Raw genomic sequence first — 26,640 nt, forward strand, 5'->3', positions numbered from 1 at the left:
TTCGGGTGGAGGCAAGGCAAGGCGGAGGTGCAGCTGGTTCTGATTAACATCTTGTGATTGGAGGATATGACACGTGGATTATATCATCAGATTGGATTAAAAGTCTGCTTACGTGTCACTTCATCTGAACATACTTAACGGCAAACAAATTGGCTGAGAAACACCTGAATATTTATCTTTCATTTTCTATTTACACAAATCTGAACATTATTAACCCACCCAAAAAGGGAAATTTGACTAAATGACCTAATAATTTCTCAATTTGTATAAGTGGTCACTCGATAATTTAATTTGATCGGGTGACCATTTTATTTTATTTTATTTTGAACAAAATTACTCTTATTTATTGCGTGACGCGAAATGATTTTGTGTTTTACGAAGTGAAAATATTCTTCATATATATACTCAAATTTTTTCATTTCTTTTCTCTCTCTTCTTTTTACTCTTGTTTTTTCTTTGACGGCGGCGACGACGGAACACATTATACAGATCGATGATAAGAAAATAATAACCCTAAATCGATTTATATTCATCATACAGATTTATATTTTTATTTCCATTATTTTTATTTCAAATCCTAACCCTAAATCGATTTATGTTCTTATTTTCATTTCAAAACCCTAAATCAATTTATGTTCTTATTTTCATTATCTTCATTTTAAACCCTAAATTGATTTATGATTTTATTCAAACCTAAACCCTAAATCGATTTAACATATTCTTATTGTTCATATTGGTTTTCATATTGGTTGTTCATATTGTCGATGATGATATTTATAGATAATCTTGTTTTTTGATTCTAAGGTGAATGTTTTTTATTTCATTTCCTCGTATGCTCTAATTCGGTTCTGTTTCGCGAAAGGCCTTCCCGTTTCGCGAAGACCTTCCCATTACGCGAAAAACTTTCTGTTACGCGAATTGTTTGATCTTTTCTATGTATAACGATGTTGTTTTTGGATCGATCTGTCTGCGATTTGTTTGATCTTTTTTGTTGATCTATTTGGCGAGTAATAGGCTCGATTATTGCGATTTTGTGGGTGGAGGAGATCGGGTCAGATTGTTCTGGAGGAGGAAGGAGGCTGTTATTCTGTCAAACAGGTTAGGGTTCAAATTCATTTTCGAATTGTGAATTTTCTTACAATAATTAAATTGTTTGGTTTGTGTTTCTGTTAATGATTTTGTAAATTATATTGCTTTTGCGTTTTAGGAGAACTATGGTTTTCTAAAAAACATCACAAATCTATATTGAACTTCCTTATTCAGATTTAATCTTCTTTACAGTATCAAATAGATGCATTTTGATTGACTTAGTTAAATGATCATGATACATATATCATCAACCTAGATCACTAATGGAGAATTGTGGTGCATATAATTGTTTGAACTAAGATAACTGTTCACAGTGCATATAATTGTTTGTTTATATTCATCCATTTGGTAGATCTCATACTAGCATTTTCTTTAACTTTGAATTGTTATAGCTTGTAGACAAGTCGTAATTCAATATATGAATGTGCGATGTAAAATAAGTTTAAGACCTTGTATAATGTGGGTTATTTTATTACTTATAATTAATTATCGTCTCTTCTTTTTATAAATAATTGGTTTGAATATCATTACTTTGATAGATGTGTTGTAAAGTTGTTAAGCAGTTTTAAAGGTAACAAGGTACTTAGTTTGGTTTTTAATAGTGTATAGAAGTTGAAACGATTGAATAAAATATTTAAATGAATTAGTTATCTTATTTTATAATGGATTGAAATATTCTAAGACTATATGACAACTTGTATAGTTGTTTGGTGTACTTGGTTACAACTTTTACACACCAGACTTTCAAGGAATAATTAGTTATAGTGTGATATTTGAGTGAGAGTTTATTTACTAACGTGAGTATTGTAATACACAATTTCTTTTGTGACATCCCTAAAATATTATTTTAATTAAATGAAGTTATAAATTATAGATGATACAAGAAGAAAAAGAGAAAAAATGGGCGAAAATTATGATTACATGAGCACATAGAGTTAGATTTAATCAATTCAGTTTATTTGAACATAAAAAATATATATCTCGTGAGAAAAATTTTGTTCAATTATTTGGTCCATTGAATTTGGATACAAAATTTTGACTTTTATTTTGACAGTAATAAATAAAGATAAAGTTGGATTTTTTTTTTAAATTATAATAGTATTTTCATTTATAAACTAGCATTTAGTCTGTGCTAATGCACGATTAATAATATAAAAAACAGTAAAAAAAAATTACGGATAACATTTTTAATTTTATTTTTAATCGTTTTAAATTTATGGGTGGGTCAACCCACAATCCGACCCAAGTATCCATTTACTCAACATCAATAAATATATATATATATATATATATATATATTAGTTAGTTAAAAAATTGAATTTATATTAATGTTAAAACGTCCCACGTTCATCAAATTTGGTGTTTAATTTAAAATATAAAGTCTTAGTAGACTAGTTGGTAAAAGGTTGTACTTGTTTTTGTTATGTTGCAAGTTCGAAACATATCTCTAACATTTTTTATTTTATTTTTAACCGTTTTCAATTTAAGGCGGGTCAACCACAATCCGACTCAAGTATCCAAATTAACAGCTCTCGACCCGGCAATCCGGACACTTTAAAAATTAAGCATCATTATATATATACAGATTAGTTAGTTAAAAAGTTGAACTTATATTAATATTAAAACGTCCCGCGTTTATCAAATTTGGTATTGAATTTAAAATATGAAGTCTTTGTAGCCTAGTTGGTTAAAGAGTTGTACTTGTATTATTAGGTTGCAAGTTCAAAACATATCTCTAGCATTTTTAATTTTATTTTTAACCGATTTAAATTTAAAGGCGGGTCAACCCACAATCCGACCCAAGTATCCAAATTAACCACAGCTCTCGACCCGACAATCCGGACACTTTAAAAATTAAGCATCATTATATATATATAGATTAGTTAGTTAAAAAGTTGAACTTATATTAATATTAAAACGTCCCGCGTTTATCAAATTTGGTATTGAATTTAAAATATAAAGTCTTTGTAGCCTAGTTGGTTAAAGAGTTGTACTTGTATTGTTATGTTCCAAGTTTGCAACATACCTCTAGCATTTTTAATTTTATTTTTAACCGTTTTAAATTTAAAGACGGGTCAACCCACAATCCGACCAAAGTATCCAAATTAATCACAGCTCTCGACCCGACAATCCGGACACTTTAAAAATTAAGCATCATTATATATATATATATATTAGTTAGTTAAAAAGTTGAACTTATATTAATATTAAAACGTCCCGTATTTATCAAATTTGGTATTATATTTAAAATATAAAGTCTTTGTAGCTTAGTTGGTTAAAGAGTTGTACTTGTTTAGTTAGGTTACAAGTTCGAAACATACTTCTAGCATTTTAAATTTTATTTTTAACCGTTTTAAATTTAAAGGCGGGTCAACCCGGCAATCCGAACACTTTAAAAATTAAGCATCATTATATATATATATAGATTAGTTAGTTAAAAAGTTTAACTTATATTAATATTAAAACGTCCCGCGTTTATCAAATTTGGCATTGAATTTAAAACATAAAGTCTTTGTAGCCTAGTTGGTTAAAGAATTGTACTTGTATTGTTAGGTTGCAAGTTCAAAACATATCTCTAGCATTTTTAATTTTATTTTTAACCGTTTTAAATTTAAAGGCGGGTCAACCCACAATCCGACCCAAGTATCCAAATTAATCACAGCTCTCGATCCGGCAATCCGGGCATTTTAAAAATTAAGCATCATTATATATATATATATATAGATTAGTTAGTTAAAAAGTTGAACTTATATTAATATTAAAACGTCCCGCGTTTATCAAATTTGGTATTGAATTTAAAATATGAAGTCTTTGTAGCCTAGTTGGTTAAAGAGTTGTACTTGTATTGTTAGATTGCAAGTTCAAAACATATCTATAGCATTTTTAATTTTATTTTTAACCGATTTAAATTTAAAGGCGGGTCAACCCACAATCCGACCCAAGTATCCAAATTAACCACAGCTCTCGACTCGACAATCCGGACACTTTAAAAATTAAGCATCATTATATATATATATATTAGTTAGTTAAAAAGTTGAACTTATATTAATATTAAAACGTCCCGCGTTTATCAAATTTGGTATTGAATTTAAAATATAAAGTCTTTGTAGCCTAGTTGGTTAAAGAGTTGTACTTGTATTGTTAGGTTCAAGTTTGCAACATACCTCTAGCATTTTTAATTTTATTTTTAACCGTTTTAAATTTAAAGACGGGTCAACCCACAATCCGACCAAAGTATCCAAATTAATCACAGCTCTCGACCCGACAATCCGGACACTTTAAAAATTAAGCATCATTATATATATATATATATTAGTTAGTTAAAAAGTTGAACTTATATTAATATTAAAACGTCCCGTATTTATCAAATTTGGTATTATATTTAAAATATAAAGTCTTTGTAGCTTAGTTGGTTAAAGAGTTGTACTTGTTTAGTTAGGTTACAAGTTCGAAACATACTTCTAGCATTTTAAATTTTATTTTTAACCGTTTTAAATTTAAAGGCGGGTCAACCCGGCAATCCGAACACTTAAAAATTAAGCATCATTATATATATATAGATTAGTTAGTTAAAAGTTTAACTTATATTAATATTAAAACGTCCCGCGTTTATCAAATTTGGCATTGAATTTAAAACATAAAGTCTTTGTAGCCTAGTTGGTTAAAGAATTGTACTTGTATTGTTAGGTTGCAAGTTCAAAACATATCTCTAGCATTTTTAATTTTATTTTTAACCGTTTTAAATTTAAAGGCGGGTCAACCCACAATCCGACCCAAGTATCCAAATTAATCACAGCTCTCGATCCGGCAATCCGGGCATTTTAAAAATTAAGCATCATTATATATATATATATATATAGATTAGTTAGTTAAAAAGTTGAACTTATATTAATATTAAAACGTCCCGCGTTTATCAAATTTGGTATTGAATTTAAAATATGAAGTCTTTGTAGCCTAGTTGGTTAAAGAGTTGTACTTGTATTGTTAGATTGCAAGTTCAAAACATATCTATAGCATTTTTAATTTTATTTTTAACCGATTTAAATTTAAAGGCGGGTCAACCCACAATCCGACCCAAGTATCCAAATTAACCACAGCTCTCGACTCGACAATCCGGACACTTTAAAAATTAAGCATCATTATATATATATAGATTAGTTAGTTAAAAAGTTGAACTTATATTAATATTAAAACGTCCCGCGTTTATCAAATTTGGTATTGAATTTAAAATATAAAGTCTTTGTAGCCTAGTTGGTTAAAGAGTTGTACTTGTATTGTTAGGTTCAAGTTTGCAACATACCTCTAGCATTTTTAATTTTATTTTTAACCGTTTTAAATTTAAAGACGGGTCAACCCACAATCCGACCCAAGTATCCAAATTAATCACAGCTCTCGACCCGACAATCCGGACACTTTAAAAATTAAGCATCATTATATATATATATATATATATATTAGTTAGTTAAAAAGTTGAACTTATATTAATATTAAAACGTCCCGCATTTATCAAATTTGGTATTATATTTAAAATATAAAGTCTTTGTAGCTTAGTTGGTTAAAGAGTTGTACTTGTTTAGTTAGGTTGCAAGTTCGAAACATACTTCTAGCATTTTAAATTTTATTTTTAACCGTTTTAAATTTAAAGGCGGGTCAACCCGGCAATCCGAACACTTTAAAAATTAAGCATCATTATATATATATATATTAGTTAGTTAAAAAGTTTAACTTATATTAATATTAAAACGTCCCGCGTTTATCAAATTTGGCATTGAATTTAAGACATAAAGTCTTTGTAGCCTAGTTGGTTAAAGAGTTGTACTTGTATTGTTAGGTTGCAAGTTCAAAACATATCTCTAGCATTTTTAATTTTATTTTTAACCGTTTTAAATTTAAAGGCGGGTCAACCCACAATCCGACCCAAGTATCCAAATTAACCACAGCTCTCGACCCGACAATCCGGACACTTTAAAAATTAAGCATCATTATATATATAAATATATATATATTAGTTAGTTAAAAAGTTGAACTTATATTAATATTAAAACGTCCCGCGTTTATCAAATTTGGTATTGAATTTAAAATATGAAGTCCTTGTAGCCTAGTTGGTTAAAGAGTTGTAATTGTATTGTTAGGTTGCAAGTTCAAAACATATCTCTAGCATTTTTAATTTTATTTTTAACCGATTTAAATTTAAAGGCGGGTCAACCCACAATCCGACCCAAGTATCCAAATTAACCACAGCTCTCGACCCGATAATCCGGACACTTTAAAAATTAAGCATCATTATATATATATAGATTAGTTAGTTAAAAAGTTGAACTTATATTAATATTAAAACGTCCCGCGTTTATCAAATTTGGTATTGAATTTAAAATATAAAATCTTTGTAATCTAGTTGGTTAAAGAGTTGTACTTGTATTGTTAGGTTGCAAATTCGAAACATACCTATAGTATTTTTAATTTTATTTTTAACCGTTTTAAATTTAAAGGCGGGTCAACCCACAATCCGACCCAAGTATCCAAATTAATCACAGCTCTCGACCCGGCAATCCGGACACTTTAAAAATTAAGCATCATTATATATATATAGATTAGTTAGTTAAAAAGTTGAACTTATATTAATATTAAAATGTCCCGCATTTATCAAATTTGGTATTAAATTTAAAATATAAAGTCTTTGTAGCCTAGTTGGTTAAAGAGTTGTACTTGTATTGTTTGGTTGCAAGTTTGAAACATACCTCTAGCATTTTTAATTTTATTTTTAACCGATTTAAATTTAAAGGCGGGTCAACCCACAATCCGACCCAAATATCCAAATTAACCACAGCTCTCGACCCGGCAATCTGGACACTTTAAAAATTAAGCATCATTATATATATATATATATAGATTAGTTAGTTAAAAAGTTGAACTTATATTAATATTAAAACGTCCCGCGTTTATTAAATTTGGTATTGAATTTAAAATATAAAGTCTTTGTAGCCTAGTTGGTTAAAGAGTTGTACTTGTATTGTTAGGTTGTAAGTTTGAAACATATCTCTAGCATTTTTAATTTTATTTTTAACCGTTTTAAATTTAAAGGCGGGTCAACCCACAATCCGACCCAAGTATCCAAATTAATCACAGCTCTCGACCCGGCAATCCGGACACTTTAAAAATTAAGCATCATTATATACATATATAGATTAGTTAGTTAAAAAGTTGAACTTATATTAATATTAAAACGTCCCGCGTTTATCAAATTTGGTATTGAATTTTAAATATAAAATCTTTGTAGCCTAGTTGGTTAAAGAGTTGTACTTGTATTGTTAGGTTGCAAGTTCAAAACATATCTCTAGCATTTTTAATTTTATTTTTAACCGTTTTAAATTTAAAGGCGGGTCAATCCACAATCCGACCCAAGTATCCAAATTAACCACAGCTCTCGACCCGATAATCCGGACACTTTAAAAATTAAGCATCATTATATATATATAGATTAGTTAGTTAAAAAGTTGAACTTATATTAATATTAAAACGTCCCGCGTTTATTAAATTTGGTATTGAATTTAAAAAAAAAAGTTTTTGTAGCCTAGTTGGTTAAAAAGTTGTACTTGTATTGTTAGGTTGCAAGTTCGAAACATACCTCTAGCATTTTTAATTTTATTTTTAACCGTTTTAAATTTAAAGGCGGGTCAACCCACAATCCGACCCAATTATCCAAATTAATCACAGCTCTCGACCCGACAATCCGGACACTTCAAAAATTAAGCATTTATCAAAAATTAGTTAAAAAGTTGAACTTATATTAATATTAAAACGTCCCGCATTTATCAAATTTGGTATTGAATTTAAAATATAAAGTCTTTATAATCTACTTGGTTAAAGAGTTGTACTTGTTTTGTTAGGTTGCAAGTTCGAAACATACCTCTAGCATTTTTAATTTTATTTTTAACCGTTTTAAATTTAAAGGCGGGTCAACCCACAATCCGACGCAAGTATCCAAATTAACCACAGCTCTCGACCTGACAATCCGGAAACTTTAAAAATTAAGTATCATTATATATATATATATATATATATATATATATATGAGAAATGATTAGGTGAGGGAATTTGGTGAGGGAATTTGATGAGGGAATGATGTGGTATAATCTTATTCGCTGAAAAAATCAAATAATTTATCTCTTTTCTCTCTTTCCTCTCACTTTTACATTTTCCAACCAATGATGGTGATGCCACGTCATTCCCTCACCAAATTCCCTTACTAAATTCCATCACTCTATCACTTCTCATATATATATATATATATATATATATATATATATATATATATATATATATATATATATATATATATATATATATATATATATATATATATATATATATATATATATATATATATATAGATTAGTAAATATATTTTCTTTACCTCATATGTTGCACACTTCAATAGTTTGTCAATATGTTATGGACACATTTTTAAAAATCTTAATTGCATCTAAATAAGACGTCCGGATTAGACACAAAAGAAAATTATAAAAATAAGAATTCATAAAAAAAATATAAACAAATAAAATTGAAATATAATTTAGCTTCTATTTTAAATACTAGTTAAATTAATTAAAACAAAAATATAATATATTCGGATTAGAATAATAATAATAATAATAATAAAATAATATCTTGTGCTTTCAGGATATGACACGTGGATTTATCATCAGATTGGATTAAAAGTCTGCTTACGTGTCACTTCATCTGATCATACTTAACGGCAAACAAACTAGGTGAGAAACACCTGAATATTTATCTTTCATTTTCTATTAACACAAATTTGAACATTATTCCAAAAAAGACTTAACTTATCCCTCATTAATTATCATTACTTAGTTGCACGATTATAACCTTCAAATATTCATATTTTATGTTAATTTAGATTTGTTCTTTATAGTGTTTTGCTCTATGTTTATCTTGAATAAATCATTATTACAATAAATATGTTCTAATTCTATGTTGTTTTTGTTTCAGGTTAAAACGATAGATCTGATCAGGATTCTGCTCATACAAAAATTAAAGGTAAATCAAACTTACTCATTAAGGAAAACAAAAGATACATTCCATTTATTTAGTTTTGTTTGAACTTATTAGAAGAATTAGGAATTATATTTTATTTCTTTAAATCTTTTTTGTGCTTCTTGGAAAAAAAAAATGTGTTAATTTTTAAGCTTATAAATTTGGAGTTTTTTATGGCATGCCTATTTTATTACTTATAATTAATTATCACCTCTTCTTTTTATAAACAATTGGTTTGAATATCATTAATTTGATAAATTTATTGATTTATTACAAGTACCGAGTTTGGGTTAACCTAAGGAAACATGAATTTTGACAACTAAAAAAATTTGATAAAAATATAATTTTTTGATGAGATTAAAACACATGATCAATTAATAATTTTATATTTTCATTATAAACTACTCGGATGAATCTTTTTATATTTAAAAAATACTAGAAATATCTTTTTTATTTATTAAATGGGCTACCTGCATTGCATGTGGGATGCCCTAACCCGGAGTTGCTAGATTTACCCAAGGCCGACCCTGATTACAAGTTGTTATGTCAATTTCATAAGTTAAGGTACTTAGTTTGTTTTTGTAATATTAGTGCATATAGAAGTTGAAATAAAATTGAATAAAATATTTAAATGAATTAGTTATCTTATATTTTTAATGGATTAAAATATTCTAAGACAATTATGATCACTTTAATGGTTGTTTGGTGTACTTGATTACAACTATTACTATATCCTTGCTTTAAGACTTTGAATTGAAAAGGCTTATATACAAATACAATATTACAAAGATCTTGTTGATTTGTATATGCATGCTTATATAAACAAATAAAATTGAAATATAATTTAGCTTCTATTTTTAGATACTACGTAGATAGTGAAACAAAAATATATATAATTGTAGCAACTCCTAACCGATGTAATTTTGATATGATCACTTAAGTCTCAGTGAATTAAATTTCAAATTAATTTATTGTTCAAACTTTTAATTTTAATATAACAAATAATGATAGCCCCTTTAGGATAATGTTGAAGGAATGTCTAAGATGCAAATTAAAACCACGAGTTAGTTCAAGTTGGATATCATCATTATGGAATTATGAATTTTTAAAATAAATAAAAAAAGTCTTAGCTTAAATGTTTATATACTAATAATTTATATTTCATATAGGATGAGAAAATTATTGAATCAAAATATGAGTAACTATAAAAAAAAAATATTAATTTTTTTCAGTATACCGAAAAAATTGGTAAAAGTATGATAAATGTACGAGATTTAAAAAAAATTTGTACGAAATAATGAAATTTTTATTTTAAAAATTAAATTCAAACAATAATTATAAAAAATTCAAAAAAAATAAACGATTATTTATTTCATTTTAAACATATTTGAGGCTAAACTCTTAAGATATTTATTCTGTATTTTAACCTTAGCAAATTTTATTGTTTTTAAAAATAAATTAATTTAATATTAATTCAATTATAGTAATCTAATTTCTTAAAATTAAATTAAAATATAGTTATACTATAATATTATTTAATATATGGTATACTTATCCAAATGTTTTAGATGATAATTTGAATGATATAATTAAAAAAGATGTTGAATGTAAATATAATAATATATATATATCATATGTTCTTACTTTCAATCTCAACCCGTGACTTTCTTTATCTTCATATGTTTTTTCCAAAAGTGTAACAACTTAATTTAATCAAATATTTGCCATATTAAATTAGTGACACAATTAGATAAAATCAATTATTAGAGGGTAGTTGCCAATAATGGTCCTATTTGAAAATTACAAACTAAACTTAGACAGAAACATACTACAAAATTTATTCCTTGTTTTTCATCTGAATACAGATACACAAACATAAATAATAATGTTTCCAAGCAGGACCAATATATATAGACAGTTAACCAAAATAAAAGCAACTTATAAACTAATAGAAAGATTTGAATAAGAAGTTCTTATAGCTAGGGCGATATACAAATCGTGTACACATATTTATTATTATCATTACAGAGCGTACGAAAACCAACTTGATATAACCGCCAAGTTTACAATACATCATCTTGGTCTTGTTGATTGTAAAACGAAGCATCTTCAACGGGCAATGAAGGAGGAGTTCCAGGTGGAATGCAAGCCGGTCCATTTTCACCCGCACATATGCACAGTGCCTCTGCATCTCTTAGGGCTGAATCGAGATCAATATGGCCGCTCAGTTCATTTATGAACTTGAGCAGAGTATCGAAATCCATTTCCTCCCCAATTATCTTATTCTTTTGTCTCTTCAAGATGGCGACACACACATATAAGTGAAGATGCTCCGACAAGTAATGAGTCCACAATACTTCCCATAACCGCATCGTTCCTTCAAATTCAAATTCCCTAAACAAATATAAAAGGCCAGTAAGTAGGTCAGTCAAAAAAATAACTGAATTGAAGTCCTTAGCATGTAAGTTGATTTGATAAAATTAGAAACTAGTGTTAGAAAATGACTATTTTACCCTTACAGTGAAGTAATTCATAGCTTACCGAATAGCTGAATCTAAATAAGTGGCTTTAAGTAACACTAGTCAATGAACTTATTTCAAATAAAAACCTTATGCATTAAAGCAATGAACTTGCCTTTTGAACTGAATGAGGACCCAGCGAAAGCAAAAGAAGTAGTTTAAGCAATCATTCTGCTTGAAGTAATTATGTAATGGACTGTCCAATAACTCCACCAACTGTCATTACGAAAAAAAAATTATAGCAGCAGGGAAAATAATTCAATAAAACAGAGGACATAAATAAAGATGATATATATACCTTTGATAATGCAAAAAGTTGAGAGTGCACTCCATTTTGGTCACGGTTAAAGTTTGGTCCAAGACGTTCCATCAGTGCAACAAAACACCAAAATGATTCAGACTCGTCTTGCATTATGAACAATATAGGCGAAAGGAAATCACTCATTCCCTGTAAGAAGAGGAACAATGGTTACTCATGCCCATAGAAGCATTTAAAAAAAATGATAGATTGAATAGAAAAGGTACAATAGTTTTCCAAGAAAACTATCCAATCTTTGAAATCACACAAGATTCGAAGAAAGTTGGAAAATCCAAGCCAACTCCAATTTTTTCCATCAGCAATATGAAATCATAATCATATATGCTAATAATAAGAAGCATGTACCTGACAGTAACCAAGGTCGAAGTTGTAGAATGAGTACGTGAGCAATATGTCACCTAAAAGGTTGACATTTGGATTGTCATCACCATCATAGAATGAGAGTGATCTGTCAGTCCTTACCTACCAATGACAATTCAATAAGAATCAGTTCACAGTTCCAATATAGACCTTCACTTTATAAGAAAGAAATGAAACTTTCGGTGTACCACGTCTTTTTCAATGAGACCTTTCCTCTCCCTAAACTTTGTAAACCTTTTTGCCTGTTCCCAAGATATACTCTGACAAGAAAAAGAAAACTTCAGTTCATTATGCCAAACATTAAGTAATTGACACTACCTGGCAATTGCCATATATATATATATATAGATTGGAAAAAATGGGAAAGGATAAATCATGAAGAAATTGATGCTAGAGACTAACCTTCCACTGATTTTTTATGGTTTCATACTTGGCTTTCTTCACAGAAACAAGATATTCCCTCTCTGCATATGTTGAATCAAATGCATGATATCCCAGTAATAATGGCCAGACCTGCAATTGCAGTAGTAGTTAAGTATTTTAACTAGACACCAAATGCATAAAAAATATACATATTTACATAATCTGCTCGTATATAAAGTATACAAACCTCACGCCTTAATTTGTAGTCAACTCCTCCATAGAATATTCTCTTTTGCAAGGCTTTGGGATCCAAAATTCTTCCTTCAGAGTCCAGAAAGCTAGACCACTGCAAACGGCGGTCAAGTATTATGGGTATGGAACACAACACGAAAAGAAATTTCAAAATTATATGCAGACAAACCTATATCTGTCAAGAATGTTATTTGTTTAGGCCATGATTCTGACAGCTTATATATAGATTGGTTAAATTAAGTACTTATCATTCAGATATGAGATATAATAATTAAGATCACCAAATTATTAACTGGTATGGTGCATTTGACAGATACAACATGAGTTCCTGTTGAACTATGAATAGGATTAATTGAAGGCGAGAGTAAACAAATTGGTGTAGTAGTTGCAATTAGATGTGACAACAGTAGTTACCAATGTAAATATGTTTAAATTGAAGGGTTGAACTTATGTCAACAAGAACATCTAACTTATGATAAAATATTGCATTCTAACCTCTTCAGATCTCAAAGGAGGCTGGCGTGGTTGTCCCCAGACTATTGTCAATTTATCGAGCTGCAAAATTGCCAATAAAGATGTGAAAATTGCCAATAAGATGTCTAATATTTACCATATAAATTAAGGAGCAGTCACATGCACCGACAAAATATAGTATTGCTATGAAATTGAACCCATGACCATATCATGAATTTATTTATATACACATCATTTGTTCACAAAAACATACCAACACCCTTGCTGGTGCAGGAAATGGAAGTTAATTAAAATAAGATTGAGAGGGTATATTTGAGTATTTGACCCGGGATTTCTAACAAACAAATAATAAAATTCTCCATGAAACAGTATGCAACAAGAATACTGAAGCAAGAAAAAATAACAATTACCTCCACAGGATCTGAAGGCACAGGAGTTTCTTCAGGAACTTTTTGTGTATCAATGGATGCTACAGGTTTAGGAAAATCTTCAAGAAATGGGCCATGGGACCTCCTATCTCTAGCATCTCCATGAATTTCTCGGAAGATCTGTGAAGTGGTATCCCTAGCAAATCTTGTAACCTTAGAGAATTTCTCCAACACATTAATTGAAATATCACGAGCAGGATCCTGACTCTTATATCTCTGCTTTCCATTCTGTGTGAAGTGGCTGGCATTTCCATTAAAGGTTCCTCTATCATTTTTCTCTTGATTTTCTCTGGAGCTTGACCCAGTAAATGGGCCAGATGAAGAAAGCCCATTCGCAACAGAAACTGCGCCTGGCATTTCCAATGAGGAAAGAGTCCTCTGTATGAGAATAAAAAATCCATGAACTACAGAATAACAATCAAACAGTAATTTATTGGCAAAATTTTAAATGGGGAAGCAGTAAAGATACAAGTATGGAATAGTCAGAAACATGTAATTAGAATCTCACTAACTAACCCTTGTAACCTGATTCATATAGATAAGGTCTATACGGAACTCGAAGAAGTCCCTAAGATATTACTGGAACAAAATAGAATCTGGATATTCTGGAAACAACCAGAGTATGGTCAATATTCAGTTCTATGGATAAAAGTTTATTTGATTCTAATATAATCGTCAAAGAAGAGAAGCTCAACTACTAATTCAAACTAGCCAAGCATGACAAACAATATGTTACTATACATGATGATACATCACCAAAAGACATTCAGGGTTTTTTCAGAAGAGAAGTGGATGTATTATCTGATGTAGCCTTTACACTTTCAAATCAGTATATTCTTCTTCTCTGTATTCGATAACTTATGGCCAAAAGCTAAAGTTGCCTACTAGGTTACGGCTTTAGGGTTGGTTGGCTCCATCTAAACAATACCCTGATAATTTTCTCTTACTATTGCAGGTTTAATAATAGATGATGTAACAGTATATGATTCCACTTATAACGGTGACATTGTACACAGAATCCTCCATCACCGATATCTAGACCTCAACTATTAGACAAAATACAATAGAATGTTCTCCAAAAAAGCACATCAAAATCTTTATTGGATTCTACCTGTAAAGGATGTTGAAAATCATTCACGAGGAAAACATTTGCATCTTCAGCAGACCTGACAAAAGAGGTACACTGTTAAATTCTAGAAAAAGGACTGATCTACTGACTTGGCATTAAAATAAATAAAATCTGTAAAACAGATTTTTCCATATGAAGTTTATAAATGATAATGTGCCAAATCAGATGAAAAGAAGCAATAATGCCAAGCATGATTAATACAACCAAACATAAGATCATGCAACATGTGGGGTTTAAATAACAGCACTTGAAGTTATGAAAAGATAACCAATTTTCCATGTCTATTTATCCCAACAAGAACTTTTTTTTTAGAAGGCTGGTTTCTGTTTCTCCTTCGGAGTGCGACTAATCTCCTTTCAGGATGATTTCTCCAGGCAACATGCATATACTTTCCCCGTAGATAATCCATGCATGAGAACGGAAGTTGGAGATAGATATTAGGTAGTTAGTAATGTTGTTAAAGGCAGTTAATAGTAAAACTAGTAGTTAGTTATTAATTAACAGCTATTTTCAGTTAGAAATATAGTACTGTTAATTTTAGCAGATATGTTGTAATAGGTATGTTGAATATGAATTGAATCTTCTTCCTAAGGGCTTTCTTCTCTTGTCTACTTTTTTTTCTAAAGGGATCACTTCTCACCTTTTTCTTTGAAATAAATTTAGGTATTGTATCAGTTAGTTGAGCAATCAAGTGCTTCACAAGAACCCTAGATTCCCTTGATTCTGTTAGTTCCTCAATGAACCCTTTTTGCAACTCTTTGCTGGTAATTTACGAGTACTTAATATAAGTAAAACTTCCATCATGGTCTGTCTGAGTATCAGTATCAAGAAAGAAGACTAGCTTCTATATTTAAATCCCGCAGAATAAGCAATTAAAGAAAACACTTACGTATTCAGCTAGATAGCACATTCTCTGCTAACAAACGTTATCGGAAAAACAATAAAAGCAATCAAATGAAATACATGATCAACACCAATTACTGTGTGTAAACTCATATAGTCTTTTCACAAGAGTCGAGCACCAAGATGTAAATTTATTATTTAGAACATAGTAGTATCTTTCAGTTAACTTCATATCAAAACAAGTTACTTTCCCGGACTTATTCCCTAGTGAACACCCAAGAAAGCTCTCCATAGTGAACGAAGGCTACATAATAACTAACCTCACAAGGAAAACATGTTGTTTGATGGTAGCAAGGAATTCTTTAACTCCACCGTTGTAAAAGTACAGAGGCGGGTGCGCTAGTCCTGTGGAAGTTTGCAATCAGTAATATTAACATACTAAATAAAAGGACAGGGAACTTCTTTGCTTGCTAGTATTGGCTATCTGCTGAAAAGATACTTCAGATGAACAATTATATGTCACATGCACAAGCTTAAAACAACACTAAGAGAAAAAGAGCATGAGAATGTCAATTGTCTCGCCATCAATGGTCAGTTTACATCATGCAAAATCATTGCTAGGAAGCAAGCTATCTTATTAGCACACATAATATCAAATCTGTTTAGTAGCAAACTATCTTAACGGAATATGTGAAAATTTGCTTATAAGGACATGAAGAATAAATACAAAATTTTCTTTAACCTAACAAAAATAAAGAATAGAGAAAAAAAATCATGATAAACTACCCACACCTGAACCATCTGATTTATTCACATATATATTGTTTTGAAAAAATTGTAACTATAGAACTATTATAATCAGGATAAATTGCTGAAAAAGTGCAGTTTATAATAAAAATTGCAAGAATAATATCATATGATGAGGACGAAATGCAAAACCACGTTTACAAACACTAAATATAAAATGAAGCCGCACATGGCAGAGTCTTGCAAATGCTGAAGCCCTATGGTCTTCAACAACAAAGGATTACCTGATGACAAAACCACAATCACATATTGCCACCCAAGTGTAGGAGTGTGTCTTCGAATTGACCTGATATCTGTAAAGGGAACTGCACGGATGGTGTAAAGATTCATGTCTGTGTAAGATAGAGAAATAAAAAATTAAGTCATTATCAAGATACATTCCTTTAACAATTTCAAATGCAGACATGAAACTGAAGATTGATCATACCCATTTCAGACAACCTTGGATTTGGCGTCAATCCTTTGTACGGGATCCAAGTCTACCATAAAAATTAAAAAAACTTCATAAATCATAGAACTTGGTGATATCAACAGAAAGATCTAGAGCCACACATAAAGTTTCTAACTCAAGAGTACAATTAGTTACCATGAACAAGGAAGATCCTTGCTTAATTAACTTCAAGCGACCGCTTATCCTTTCCGAAGCATATTGAGTTGGGTGAATTGCAACGTTGTCCTTCAAGTAAACAACTTCAGCACCATCTAGTTCAGTCGATGAGCTCCTCTTAGAGCTATTGGTCCGCAACAAATTGACCGAACCCTAAAAGATATTGTACAAACAAGACACATAGTCAACTACCAATTCAATCAATGCCGATCGATATCATAAAGTTTATAGTTTTGAAATCTAAATCCAGTTAAAGAAGATCGACCACCTCGTGAATTCGGTAACTAAAGCAAAACATAGATATTGGGTTGTTCAAATTGAGGATAGATGATAGAAGGAAGAAGTATTTAGTTAGATAAAATGGGATATTGCATTTTGGATAGATGATAGCTTACTTGCTGTTGAGAGGCGGCGTAATCAGCATCGTCGGACAAATCGTGTAAATCGATTTCTAACATCGCCGGTGAGATGCAGGAAATTAGTGAGAAATAAACGAGTTTGGTTGTGATTTAGAGAGGGGGCATCAATATGATGAGGTTAACTTAACTTAACTTCCTTCGATATTAAGAAAATGGAAACAGGACGGACTGATGGGCAAATGTGATGATGTTCGCTGGGCCGCCTTTTCTACATTTTCACTGTTTTTTTATTCCATTTCCTTATAAATAAATAAATTATTATACTCTTCTTTTGTATTTTATACTTATTTATTTGTTTAACAATGAATGAGATTAATAAATTAAGAACGAGGGTTATCTCCGGATAAGATTAATTATATATATTTCTATATAAATTGAAGGGATAAAGACAATTAAGTATGTGTTTAAAAAATATTTAAAAAGATTTCGATGAAGCGTTTTGAATTGAAGCAGAGGGTTATGGCTGTGGGGTGTCATGTTAATTCTCCTTAATTCAAAATAAAAACTCAAAAAAGTATTTATATTTACCTCCGACTAAATTTTTGGTGACCAGCGTTGACGTGGTAATATGACGTGACAACATAGAGTCTGATTTATTGATTTTTATTTTTTTTTTAGAGAATTCACAATTGAAAATTGAATCGTAGTCGGAAAAGATTATTAAAGTTTCTGATTTGGGGAAAAATGCGATTGGTCAAACACAAAAATGAACGTTGTCAATAGCATTAAGCGACAAAAAATTCACCTTCTTCAATGACCAGAAAAAATTGAGATTGTCAATGAGTGATCTAAACATAAGTATTTCAGCTAATATGATGAAGAAATATCAAATATCGTTGCGACATCTGACTTCATACGTTCATCTTAATTTTGAGATTTCAGATAAGAATACATTATTGTCTAGTAAAGAAACAAATAAGAAATTAGCTTATAATGAATCGGATAATAGAAAATTACTCATAAAAATGAAGAAGTTAGATTTAGAGTTTATCAAAGATCAATGTTAGTATAATTTCATATTTATAGTATATATAGATCCAATTGCAATAACTTATAGATTATATAAACTATACAAACATTGAAGGGAAAATTGAAATTGTTAGGATCATCACCAATTAAATTATTCAAAGAATCACTAAAGTTATCGGTGAAAAAAAAACACGAACTTACAACTAACGTCTCCTACTCGAATTTCGAAAAATCATCAAAGTTTTCAGAGCTAAGATTTATAGACTCGCCTACATCACTTTTGATTTAAAATTGTCACCTCAGCACCGGTCACCAAAAATTTGGTCGAAGATAAATACATATATATTTTTTTTATTTTTTAAACACGGGGAAAATATTTTTTTTCTTAAAACACAATGTACTTAAAATGTTTTTATCCGTAAATTTAAATTTGGTCTCTACTAAGAATGTAATTATAATCGGTCCATAATTTTCTATCACAATTATTATTATGAGATTTTTTTTCCAGTTTGACCGACAATTGAGTGATGATGAGTTTTGATTATAATTGTGTTACTTGTGTTCCCGTCTCAAAACTAATAAACATAATTAAATATATAATATCATCAATACATTTATTTATTCACATTTTATAAGAGTTTTAAGTTTGTTTTTTTACCATAATACTTTTTTTTATATATTATATAAAATTATCTTCTTATCATAATATTTTTTTTTAAATTTGTAGAGGATGAATTATAAACGGTATCGCAGGAATTTTCGAAACAGAACAAATAGAATGATAATAATTTTTTTTCCAAAATAACACAATAGAAATGATAAATACACTCCGCATCAATGCGCCTTATTGTCAAGTATAATGCTCTTTATGTTGTAAGGATTAATAAAATGTGATGAAATAAGTTGTGAAATATTGGTAGTATATTATAATTTTTACAATTAATATTTTCAATTTGAAATTAATAATCTTAAAAAAAAAATCATTTAATAAATATTTAATTCAATTAATAAACATTATATAGTAAAACACTATAATAAAATAGACTAAAAATAATTCTCACATTCCTCATCATTCATATAAACCATAATTATTGTCATTTAATCATTATAATGTCACTCTCAAATTCAAATTAATTGTGATTTAAACTCAAGTGTAAAATTTGATCACTTAATCACTGAATTACTTGTTAGATATAAATTTTATATGTAAAATTTCGATTTGATATTAATTCGTATGTTGACCAATATTGTGTATTTAGCCTTCATTGTAAACACATTAATTAAAGTATACGGTGGAGAAGAAGCAAAGCTTATCTTCTAAAAAAAATGCTTCTAAGAAAAAATGCTAAAATAAAAAATTATTGCATGAAGTGGACCAAGTGGTACATTAACAAAACTGAGAAATTTTTCTAAAGTAACTATCTATATAATTGATTGACTAGTTTAGTAATTTTAAATTTAAAGTCAAAAAACATAACTTAGTTTTGTCTTTAAAAAAATTACATCATTTAGCATTATAAAAAATATATATTTAAGTTATTTATAACAAATAAATTTATAGCTTACATGGATAAATTATTGAACCGATCCGTCCTGTTTTCACTCACCTAAGGAATTATGCATTTATGCATTATTTGCAAGAATTAAGTAATTCTTAATTAGATAGAATAATTAACCTTTTATATGTTTAAATTTATAATAATTAATTAAATAAAAAACAATTATATAATAATAAGTTAAACAATATCTTTTATTATATAAAATATATCAGTCTTTTTTTTTGAATAATCATAATATTAATTCATATATTTACAATAAAATTTTAATTATACTATTTAAATAAATCTTATATCTCATCATAATATATTGTTTTTATATTAAAATTTTATATACGACCTAACAAATTAAATGTTTTTTTTGTTGGTTCAATCCAATTAAATGTTCACCACCCATATTTTACAGCACAGTGAAAAATAAAAAATAAAAATTACGGGCCAATTTTAATTTACAAATAAATTCGGTCCAATTGGCCTTTACTGGTTCGAGCCCAATTCTCTCTTATCACTCTCCTTCCCCTCTTCGAAACCCTGAACCTCTTGCAGCTGTAATCTTGTCGGAAAACTCTGATTCATCTCCTTGAAGAGGAATACCTGAATAATATGCTTCGTTTTTGGAAAATGATTTGATTCTGTAAGTTTCAAACCTTAAATTTGTTTTTTTTCGATACTAGCTTTAGCTTCGTTGAATGAATATGCTTAGAAATGTTACTTCTCCTTCTTTGGGGGTTCGTGTTTCTTGTTTCTTAGTAACGGGTATCTATCTGGTTGTGTTCATCTTTGCAGCTATCCGTTTTCTGAAGCTTGTTTGATTCGATTTTCAGAACTGAGTTTTATTTTTTCTCTCGTTCGGTAGTTGCAAAAATAAAAGGTAGCTTCTTTATCTATACTGGACTGTGGTGTTTATCATCGTTGAAAAGTTGAATTCTTGTGTTAATGTTGGTTTAATAGCTTTCCTTGAAGGAGGAGAAGACTCGCAATTCCTGCAACAATGGCGTCTGCATGTGAAATTATGTCCCTGCAAGTAGGTTTCTTTTCATTTTATGTTAATGGGTTTCTTATACTTAACTCTGATTAATGATATAAAATAATTGACCTTTGCAGGGTTTGAATAAACAAAGTTGGTTATTTACAAAGTCTTCAACTCCTCAACGAAAAAGGATGGTTAGGGCTATGATTCGCTGCCAAACTCCGTTGGCAAACCAGTTCAATAAGCGAATTTTGTCAAGATCATCTACAGACTTCAGATCTTCATCTTCATTGAAGGCTAAATCAGTGATTTCGCTGAATGTCGACACTTCAGTTGATGAAGAACCCAAGAACATTTCTCCTGTTGGCGGAAATGTCCTACATTTTTACCGCATTCCATTGGTTCAAGAGAGTGCAACTGTTGAACTCTTGAAATCTGTTCAGACAAAAGTTTCAAATCAAATAACCGCTTTGAAGACTGAGCAATGTTTCAACATTGAGGTTGTTTCTGAGCTTTCAAATGAAAAACTTTCGGTCCTCAAGTGGCTTCTTGGAGAAACATACGAGCCTGATAATTTGGCGACAGATAGCTTTCTTAACGATGAAACCATCTCAGGTTCAGACACAGTTATAGTTGAAGTTGGTCCCAGGTTGTCTTTCACAACAGCCTGGTCTGCTAATGCTGTATCTATTTGCAAGGCATGTGGGTTGTCAGAAGTTACGAGAATAGAACGCTCGAGAAGATACCTGCTCTTTCTCAACCCCGGAAATGGATTATCTCAGGATCAAATAACAAATGATTTTGCTGCAACTGTTCATGATCGGATGACAGAATGTGTATATACGAAGACACTCACATCATTTGAAACGAATGTAATCCCCGAGGAAGTTAGTCATGTGCCTGTTATGGAGGAAGGACGAAAGGCATTGGAAGAGATCAATCAGAGAATGGGTTTGGCCTTTGACGAACAAGATCTTGAATATTATACCAAACTTTTCAAGGATGATATAAAACGCAATCCGACAACAGTTGAGCTTTTCGATATTGCTCAATCTAATAGTGAGCACAGCAGGCACTGGTTCTTTACTGGTAAGATGCTCATTGATGGACAGCCAATGAACAAGACATTAATGCAGATTGTAAAGAGCACTTTGCAGGCAAACCTTAACAACTCTGTGATTGGATTTAAGGATAATTCAAGTGCAATCAAGGGTTTCGAAGTGAATCAGCTTCGACCAAATCAGCCCGGATCCACTTCTCCACTTGACATCTCTATTCGTGATCTTGATGTTCTGTTTACAGCCGAAACCCACAATTTCCCGTGTGCTGTTGCACCTTATCCCGGTGCAGAAACAGGTGCAGGTGGTCGAATCAGAGACACTCATGCTACTGGGAAAGGGTCGTTTGTTGTTGCTTCTACAGCGGGTTATTGTGTTGGTAATCTTAATATCGAAGGATCTAATGCCCCTTGGGAAGATCCATCGTTTGTTTATCCGTCGAATTTAGCTTCACCTTTGCAGATTTTGATCGATGCTAGCAACGGGGCTTCTGATTATGGTAACAAATTTGGAGAGCCTTTGATTCAGGGTTATACAAGAACGTTTGGGACTAGGCTTCCGAATGGGGAAAGGAGAGAATGGTTGAAGCCTATCATGTTCAGTGCAGGTATTGGGCTCTTCTTCTTTTTTCTCTATTTAAGAGGCATTTATTCAATTACAACAAAAAGTACAAACCTTTGGGATATCTGTATTAGCGATTTTAAATTTCTGTGCAGGTATCGGGATGATTGACCACATTCATATAACAAAAGAGGAACCTGAAATCGGGATGTTAGTGGTGAAGATAGGAGGGCCAGCTTATCGAATTGGAATGGGAGGTGGAGCGGCGTCTAGCATGGTTAGTGGTCAGAACGATGCTGAGCTCGATTTTAACGCGGTTCAAAGAGGCGATGCTGAAATGGCACAGAAATTGTACCGTGTGGTGCGCGCTTGCGCTGAAATGGGCGAGAAGAATCCGATTGTTAGTATTCACGATCAGGGAGCTGGAGGGAACTGTAATGTCGTGAAGGAAATCATATATCCGAAGGGTGCTGAAATCGATATTCGGGCAGTTGTAGTTGGGGATCAAACGATGTCGGTTTTAGAAATATGGGGAGCCGAATATCAAGAGCAGGATGCGATATTAATCAAACCCGAAAGTCGTGGATTGTTAGAGTCGATCTGCAATCGAGAAAGGGTTTTCATGGCAGTTATCGGAACAATTAGCGGCGACGGTCGCGTCGTTTTGGTTGATAGTAAGGCGGTTGGAAATGTCGCGGTTGATCTTGAGCTTGAGAAAGTTTTGGGCGATATGCCTCAGAAAACGTTCGAGTTTCATCGTAGAATTCCCGTTCTGGAACCGCTCGATATCGCTCCCGGTATTACGGTTATGGACGCTTTAAAGCGAGTGATGAGATTACCCTCAGTCTGTTCGAAGCGGTTTTTGACGACGAAAGTCGATAGATGCGTGACAGGGCTAGTAGCGCAACAGCAGACGGTCGGGCCCTTGCAGATTCCTCTCGCCGATGTGGCGGTTATCGCGCAAACGTATAACAACTTCACCGGAGGTGCTTGTGCGATCGGGGAACAACCCTTGAAGGGTTTGCTGAATCCGAAGGCGATGGCACGTCTAGCGGTTGGGGAAGCTTTAACAAATCTTGTATGGGCGAAAGTAACGTCGCTTTCTGATGTGAAAGCGAGTGGGAACTGGATGTACGCAGCAAAACTCGATGGGGAAGGGGCGGATATGTATGATGCAGCTATTGCTCTATCGGAGGCAATGATTGAACTTGGAATCGCTATTGATGGCGGGAAAGATAGTTTGTCAATGGCTGCCCAATCATCGGGGGAGATTGTGAAGGCACCTGGAAATCTGGTAATAAGTGCTTATGTTACTTGTCCTGATATAACGAAAACAGTTACTCCCGATTTGAAACTCGGAGACGATGGAATCTTGATTTTCATTGATTTAGCTAAGGGGAAACGACGTCTTGGTGGATCCGCCCTCGCTCAAGTGTTTGATCAAGTCGGTGATGATTGTCCCGATCTTGACGATGTTTCTTATTTGAAAACTGTGTTTAACGGTGTTCAGGATCTTCTCACGGACGATCTGATCTCAGCCGGTCACGATGTCAGCGACGGTGGCTTGATTGTTTCCGCGCTTGAAATGGCGTTTGCTGGGAATTTGGGTGTTCGTTTGAACTTGACTTCGTCGAACAACAATAGCCTCTTCGAAACCCTATTCTCAGAAGAGCTCGGACTTGTTCTCGAGGTTAGCAAGAATAAACTCGATCTGGTAACGAAAAGACTTGAGAAAGCTCATATTTCGTCCGAGATAATTGGAGAAGTAACTACCGAACCAGTAATCAAGTTGATCGTGGACGGGGTAAGCCATTTGACCGAGAAAACTTCGAACCTTAGAAATGTATGGGAGGAAACAAGCTTCCACCTCGAAAAGTTTCAAAGATTGGATTCCTGCGTGGATTTGGAAAAGGACGGGTTAAACAATAGGCACGAACCGTCGTGGTCATTGACGTTTACTCCGACTTATACTGACAGTAAATTTATTGCAGCAACCGTAAAACCCAAAGTAGCGGTGATTAGAGAAGAAGGAAGCAACGGGGATCGAGAAATGTCGGCTGCATTGTATGCTGCTGGTTTTCAACCGTGGGACATCACAATGTCGGATCTCCTTACTGGTTCGATATCGTTACAGGATTTCCGAGGAATCGCATTCGTGGGAGGCTTTAGCTACGCTGATGTTCTAGACTCTGCGAAAGGTTGGTCGGCTTCGATAAGATTCAACCAACCGCTGCTCAAGCAATTTCAAGAATTTTACAACCGTAAAGACACCTTTAGTTTGGGGGTTTGTAACGGATGTCAACTAATGGCTCTATTGGGTTGGGTCCCAGGTCCTTCTGTTGGGTCCGGTGGAGACCCATCACAACCGAGGTTCATTCACAACGAGTCGGGCCGGTTCGAATGTCGGTTTACAAACGTGACCATTAAGGATTCTCCTGCCATAATGTTGAAAGGAATGGAGGGTAGTACGATCGGGGTTTGGGCTGCTCACGGTGAGGGGCGAGCGTATTTTCCAGATGATGGTATACTGGAAAATGTGATGAAATCGAATTTGGCACCGGTTAGATATTGTGACGACGATGGAATTGTGACTGAAACTTATCCGTTTAATATGAATGGATCTCCTTTGGGAATTGCGGCGCTTTGTTCGCCGGATGGGAGGCATTTAGCAATGATGCCTCATCCTGAGCGATGTTTTTTGACATGGCAGTTTCCGTGGTATCCTAAGAACTTGAATTTGGATAAGAAAGGTCCTAGTCCATGGCTGAAAATGTTCCAAAATGCTAGAGAATGGTGCTGCTCTTCCTAATACAAGTTGAGTTGAATGTTTTTTCCTAAATGTTTGAAAACATGTTTTTTATTAACTTAAATTTGGATATTGGGTATTTCAAAGTTACACACCCTGTCCAAAATGCATAGATTGTAACATTATTTTGCAAATTTTGGGTTTTTTTTGTTCTCTTTAAGATTTTGAATTCAAATTTAAATATTGGTGGGTGTTTTAATGTGACAGGTACAAATGAAAAGTCTAAACCATTGTTATGCAAGAGAATATCATCTTGATGACAATCTTTATCTAATATTTATTAGGATGTCGGTAACAAATTCATTAAAGCATATCCAAATTAAGATTTTTGTGACAATTACATCACTAGCTATATTGAATTGTCATTATAAAAACAAAATAATTTGAACAAGAAGAAAAGCATATGGGTCCTTGATTGCTTTAGTCATTTGCTTTTAGACCATAAGAGCTAATTTTAATTAAATTTAATCATGGGACCAGGAAAAGAAAATAGGGTAGCCCCTTGTTAGTTGTTGATGATTGAGACCTCATATTTATTACATGTTTTTGGAGGGTTAAGTAAAAATTAAGCCATTTGAAACAAGAAAGCTAAGTTTTGAGGAGGCATATCACTAGCTCTACTAGATTTATCATAATTTCACAAGAAAAGCATATGGGTCCTTCAATACTTTGGCCATTTGCCAATTGTTTTTTCTTCCTTTTTTAGATTTCTAATAATGACACTAATTAATTAATTGTTGATGGTACTGATTAAAATTATATTTATACATTAATTTTAAAGTAGAGAAACCCCACATGATTAATTTTGCTATGAATTTTGACAAGACATGATAACCAAATGAATGAATCATGGCAGGAAGAAAGGGACATTAACATACACATAATTGGTATAATTACCATCACTAACACAACAAATATAAAGTAAAATATCAATAAATGTGATCACATTCATTGCCTTAAGATGCTTTTCATTTCTTTACCCTTTCCCTCCCTTTCATTTCAATTTATTATTATTATTATTATTATTATCTATAAAGATTATCTTGGCCCAAAACA

At 31.7% G+C, this 26,640-nt stretch overlaps 2 protein-coding genes across 3 annotated transcripts; one reads left to right on the forward strand and one right to left on the reverse strand.

Moving 5' to 3' along the window:
• Window positions 1-11,007: 11,007 nt before the first annotated feature.
• On the reverse strand, window positions 11,008-17,818 carry LOC124929355 (TBC1 domain family member 15-like). The gene is made up of 15 exons (XM_047469698.1): window positions 17,641-17,818; window positions 17,225-17,398; window positions 17,066-17,117; window positions 16,863-16,970; window positions 16,152-16,236; window positions 14,971-15,025; window positions 13,842-14,237; window positions 13,453-13,512; window positions 12,953-13,051; window positions 12,745-12,855; window positions 12,531-12,602; window positions 12,328-12,444; window positions 11,962-12,111; window positions 11,779-11,879; window positions 11,008-11,538 (listed from the first exon to the last, which is right to left on the reverse strand). Exons 1-15 carry the CDS (start codon window positions 17,701-17,703, stop codon window positions 11,208-11,210), a joined length of 1,974 nt encoding a protein of 657 aa, XP_047325654.1. The 5' UTR covers window positions 17,704-17,818; the 3' UTR covers window positions 11,008-11,207.
• A 2,864-nt stretch (window positions 17,819-20,682) lies between these two features.
• LOC124929019 (probable phosphoribosylformylglycinamidine synthase, chloroplastic/mitochondrial) lies at window positions 20,683-25,765 on the forward strand. 2 transcript variants are annotated; one of them, XM_047469271.1, is made up of 5 exons: window positions 20,683-20,823; window positions 20,976-21,060; window positions 21,141-21,213; window positions 21,294-22,824; window positions 22,934-25,765. In XM_047469271.1, exons 3-5 carry the CDS (start codon window positions 21,181-21,183, stop codon window positions 25,585-25,587), a joined length of 4,218 nt encoding a protein of 1,405 aa, XP_047325227.1. In that variant the 5' UTR covers window positions 20,683-20,823; window positions 20,976-21,060; window positions 21,141-21,180; the 3' UTR covers window positions 25,588-25,765. The 2 variants fall into 2 exon arrangements, with proteins under 2 accessions (XP_047325227.1, XP_047325228.1); XM_047469272.1 differs by having other exon boundaries at window positions 21,153-21,213.
• Window positions 25,766-26,640: the final 875 nt, after the last annotated feature.

The sequence above is a fragment of the Impatiens glandulifera genome, chromosome 3, assembly GCF_907164915.1.
Source record: "Impatiens glandulifera chromosome 3, dImpGla2.1, whole genome shotgun sequence".
Classification (NCBI taxonomy): domain Eukaryota; kingdom Viridiplantae; phylum Streptophyta; class Magnoliopsida; order Ericales; family Balsaminaceae; genus Impatiens; species Impatiens glandulifera.

Coding starts and splice junctions, on each gene's coding strand:
- LOC124929355 (XM_047469698.1), bottom strand. CDS start 17,703: ATGTTAGAAATCGATTTACACGATTTGTCCGACGATGCTGATTACGCC. Junction 17,118..17,224: donor AAGGATCTTCCTTGTTCATG/GTAACTAATTGT, acceptor TTTTTATGGTAG/ACTTGGATCCCGTACAAAGG. Junction 15,026..16,151: donor CAACATGTTTTCCTTGTGAG/GTTAGTTATTAT, acceptor CTCTTTTGTCAG/GTCTGCTGAAGATGCAAATG.
- LOC124929019 (XM_047469271.1), top strand. CDS start 21,181: ATGGCGTCTGCATGTGAAATTATGTCCCTGCAA. Junction 21,214..21,293: donor GTGAAATTATGTCCCTGCAA/GTAGGTTTCTTT, acceptor TGACCTTTGCAG/GGTTTGAATAAACAAAGTTG. Junction 22,825..22,933: donor GCCTATCATGTTCAGTGCAG/GTATTGGGCTCT, acceptor ATTTCTGTGCAG/GTATCGGGATGATTGACCAC.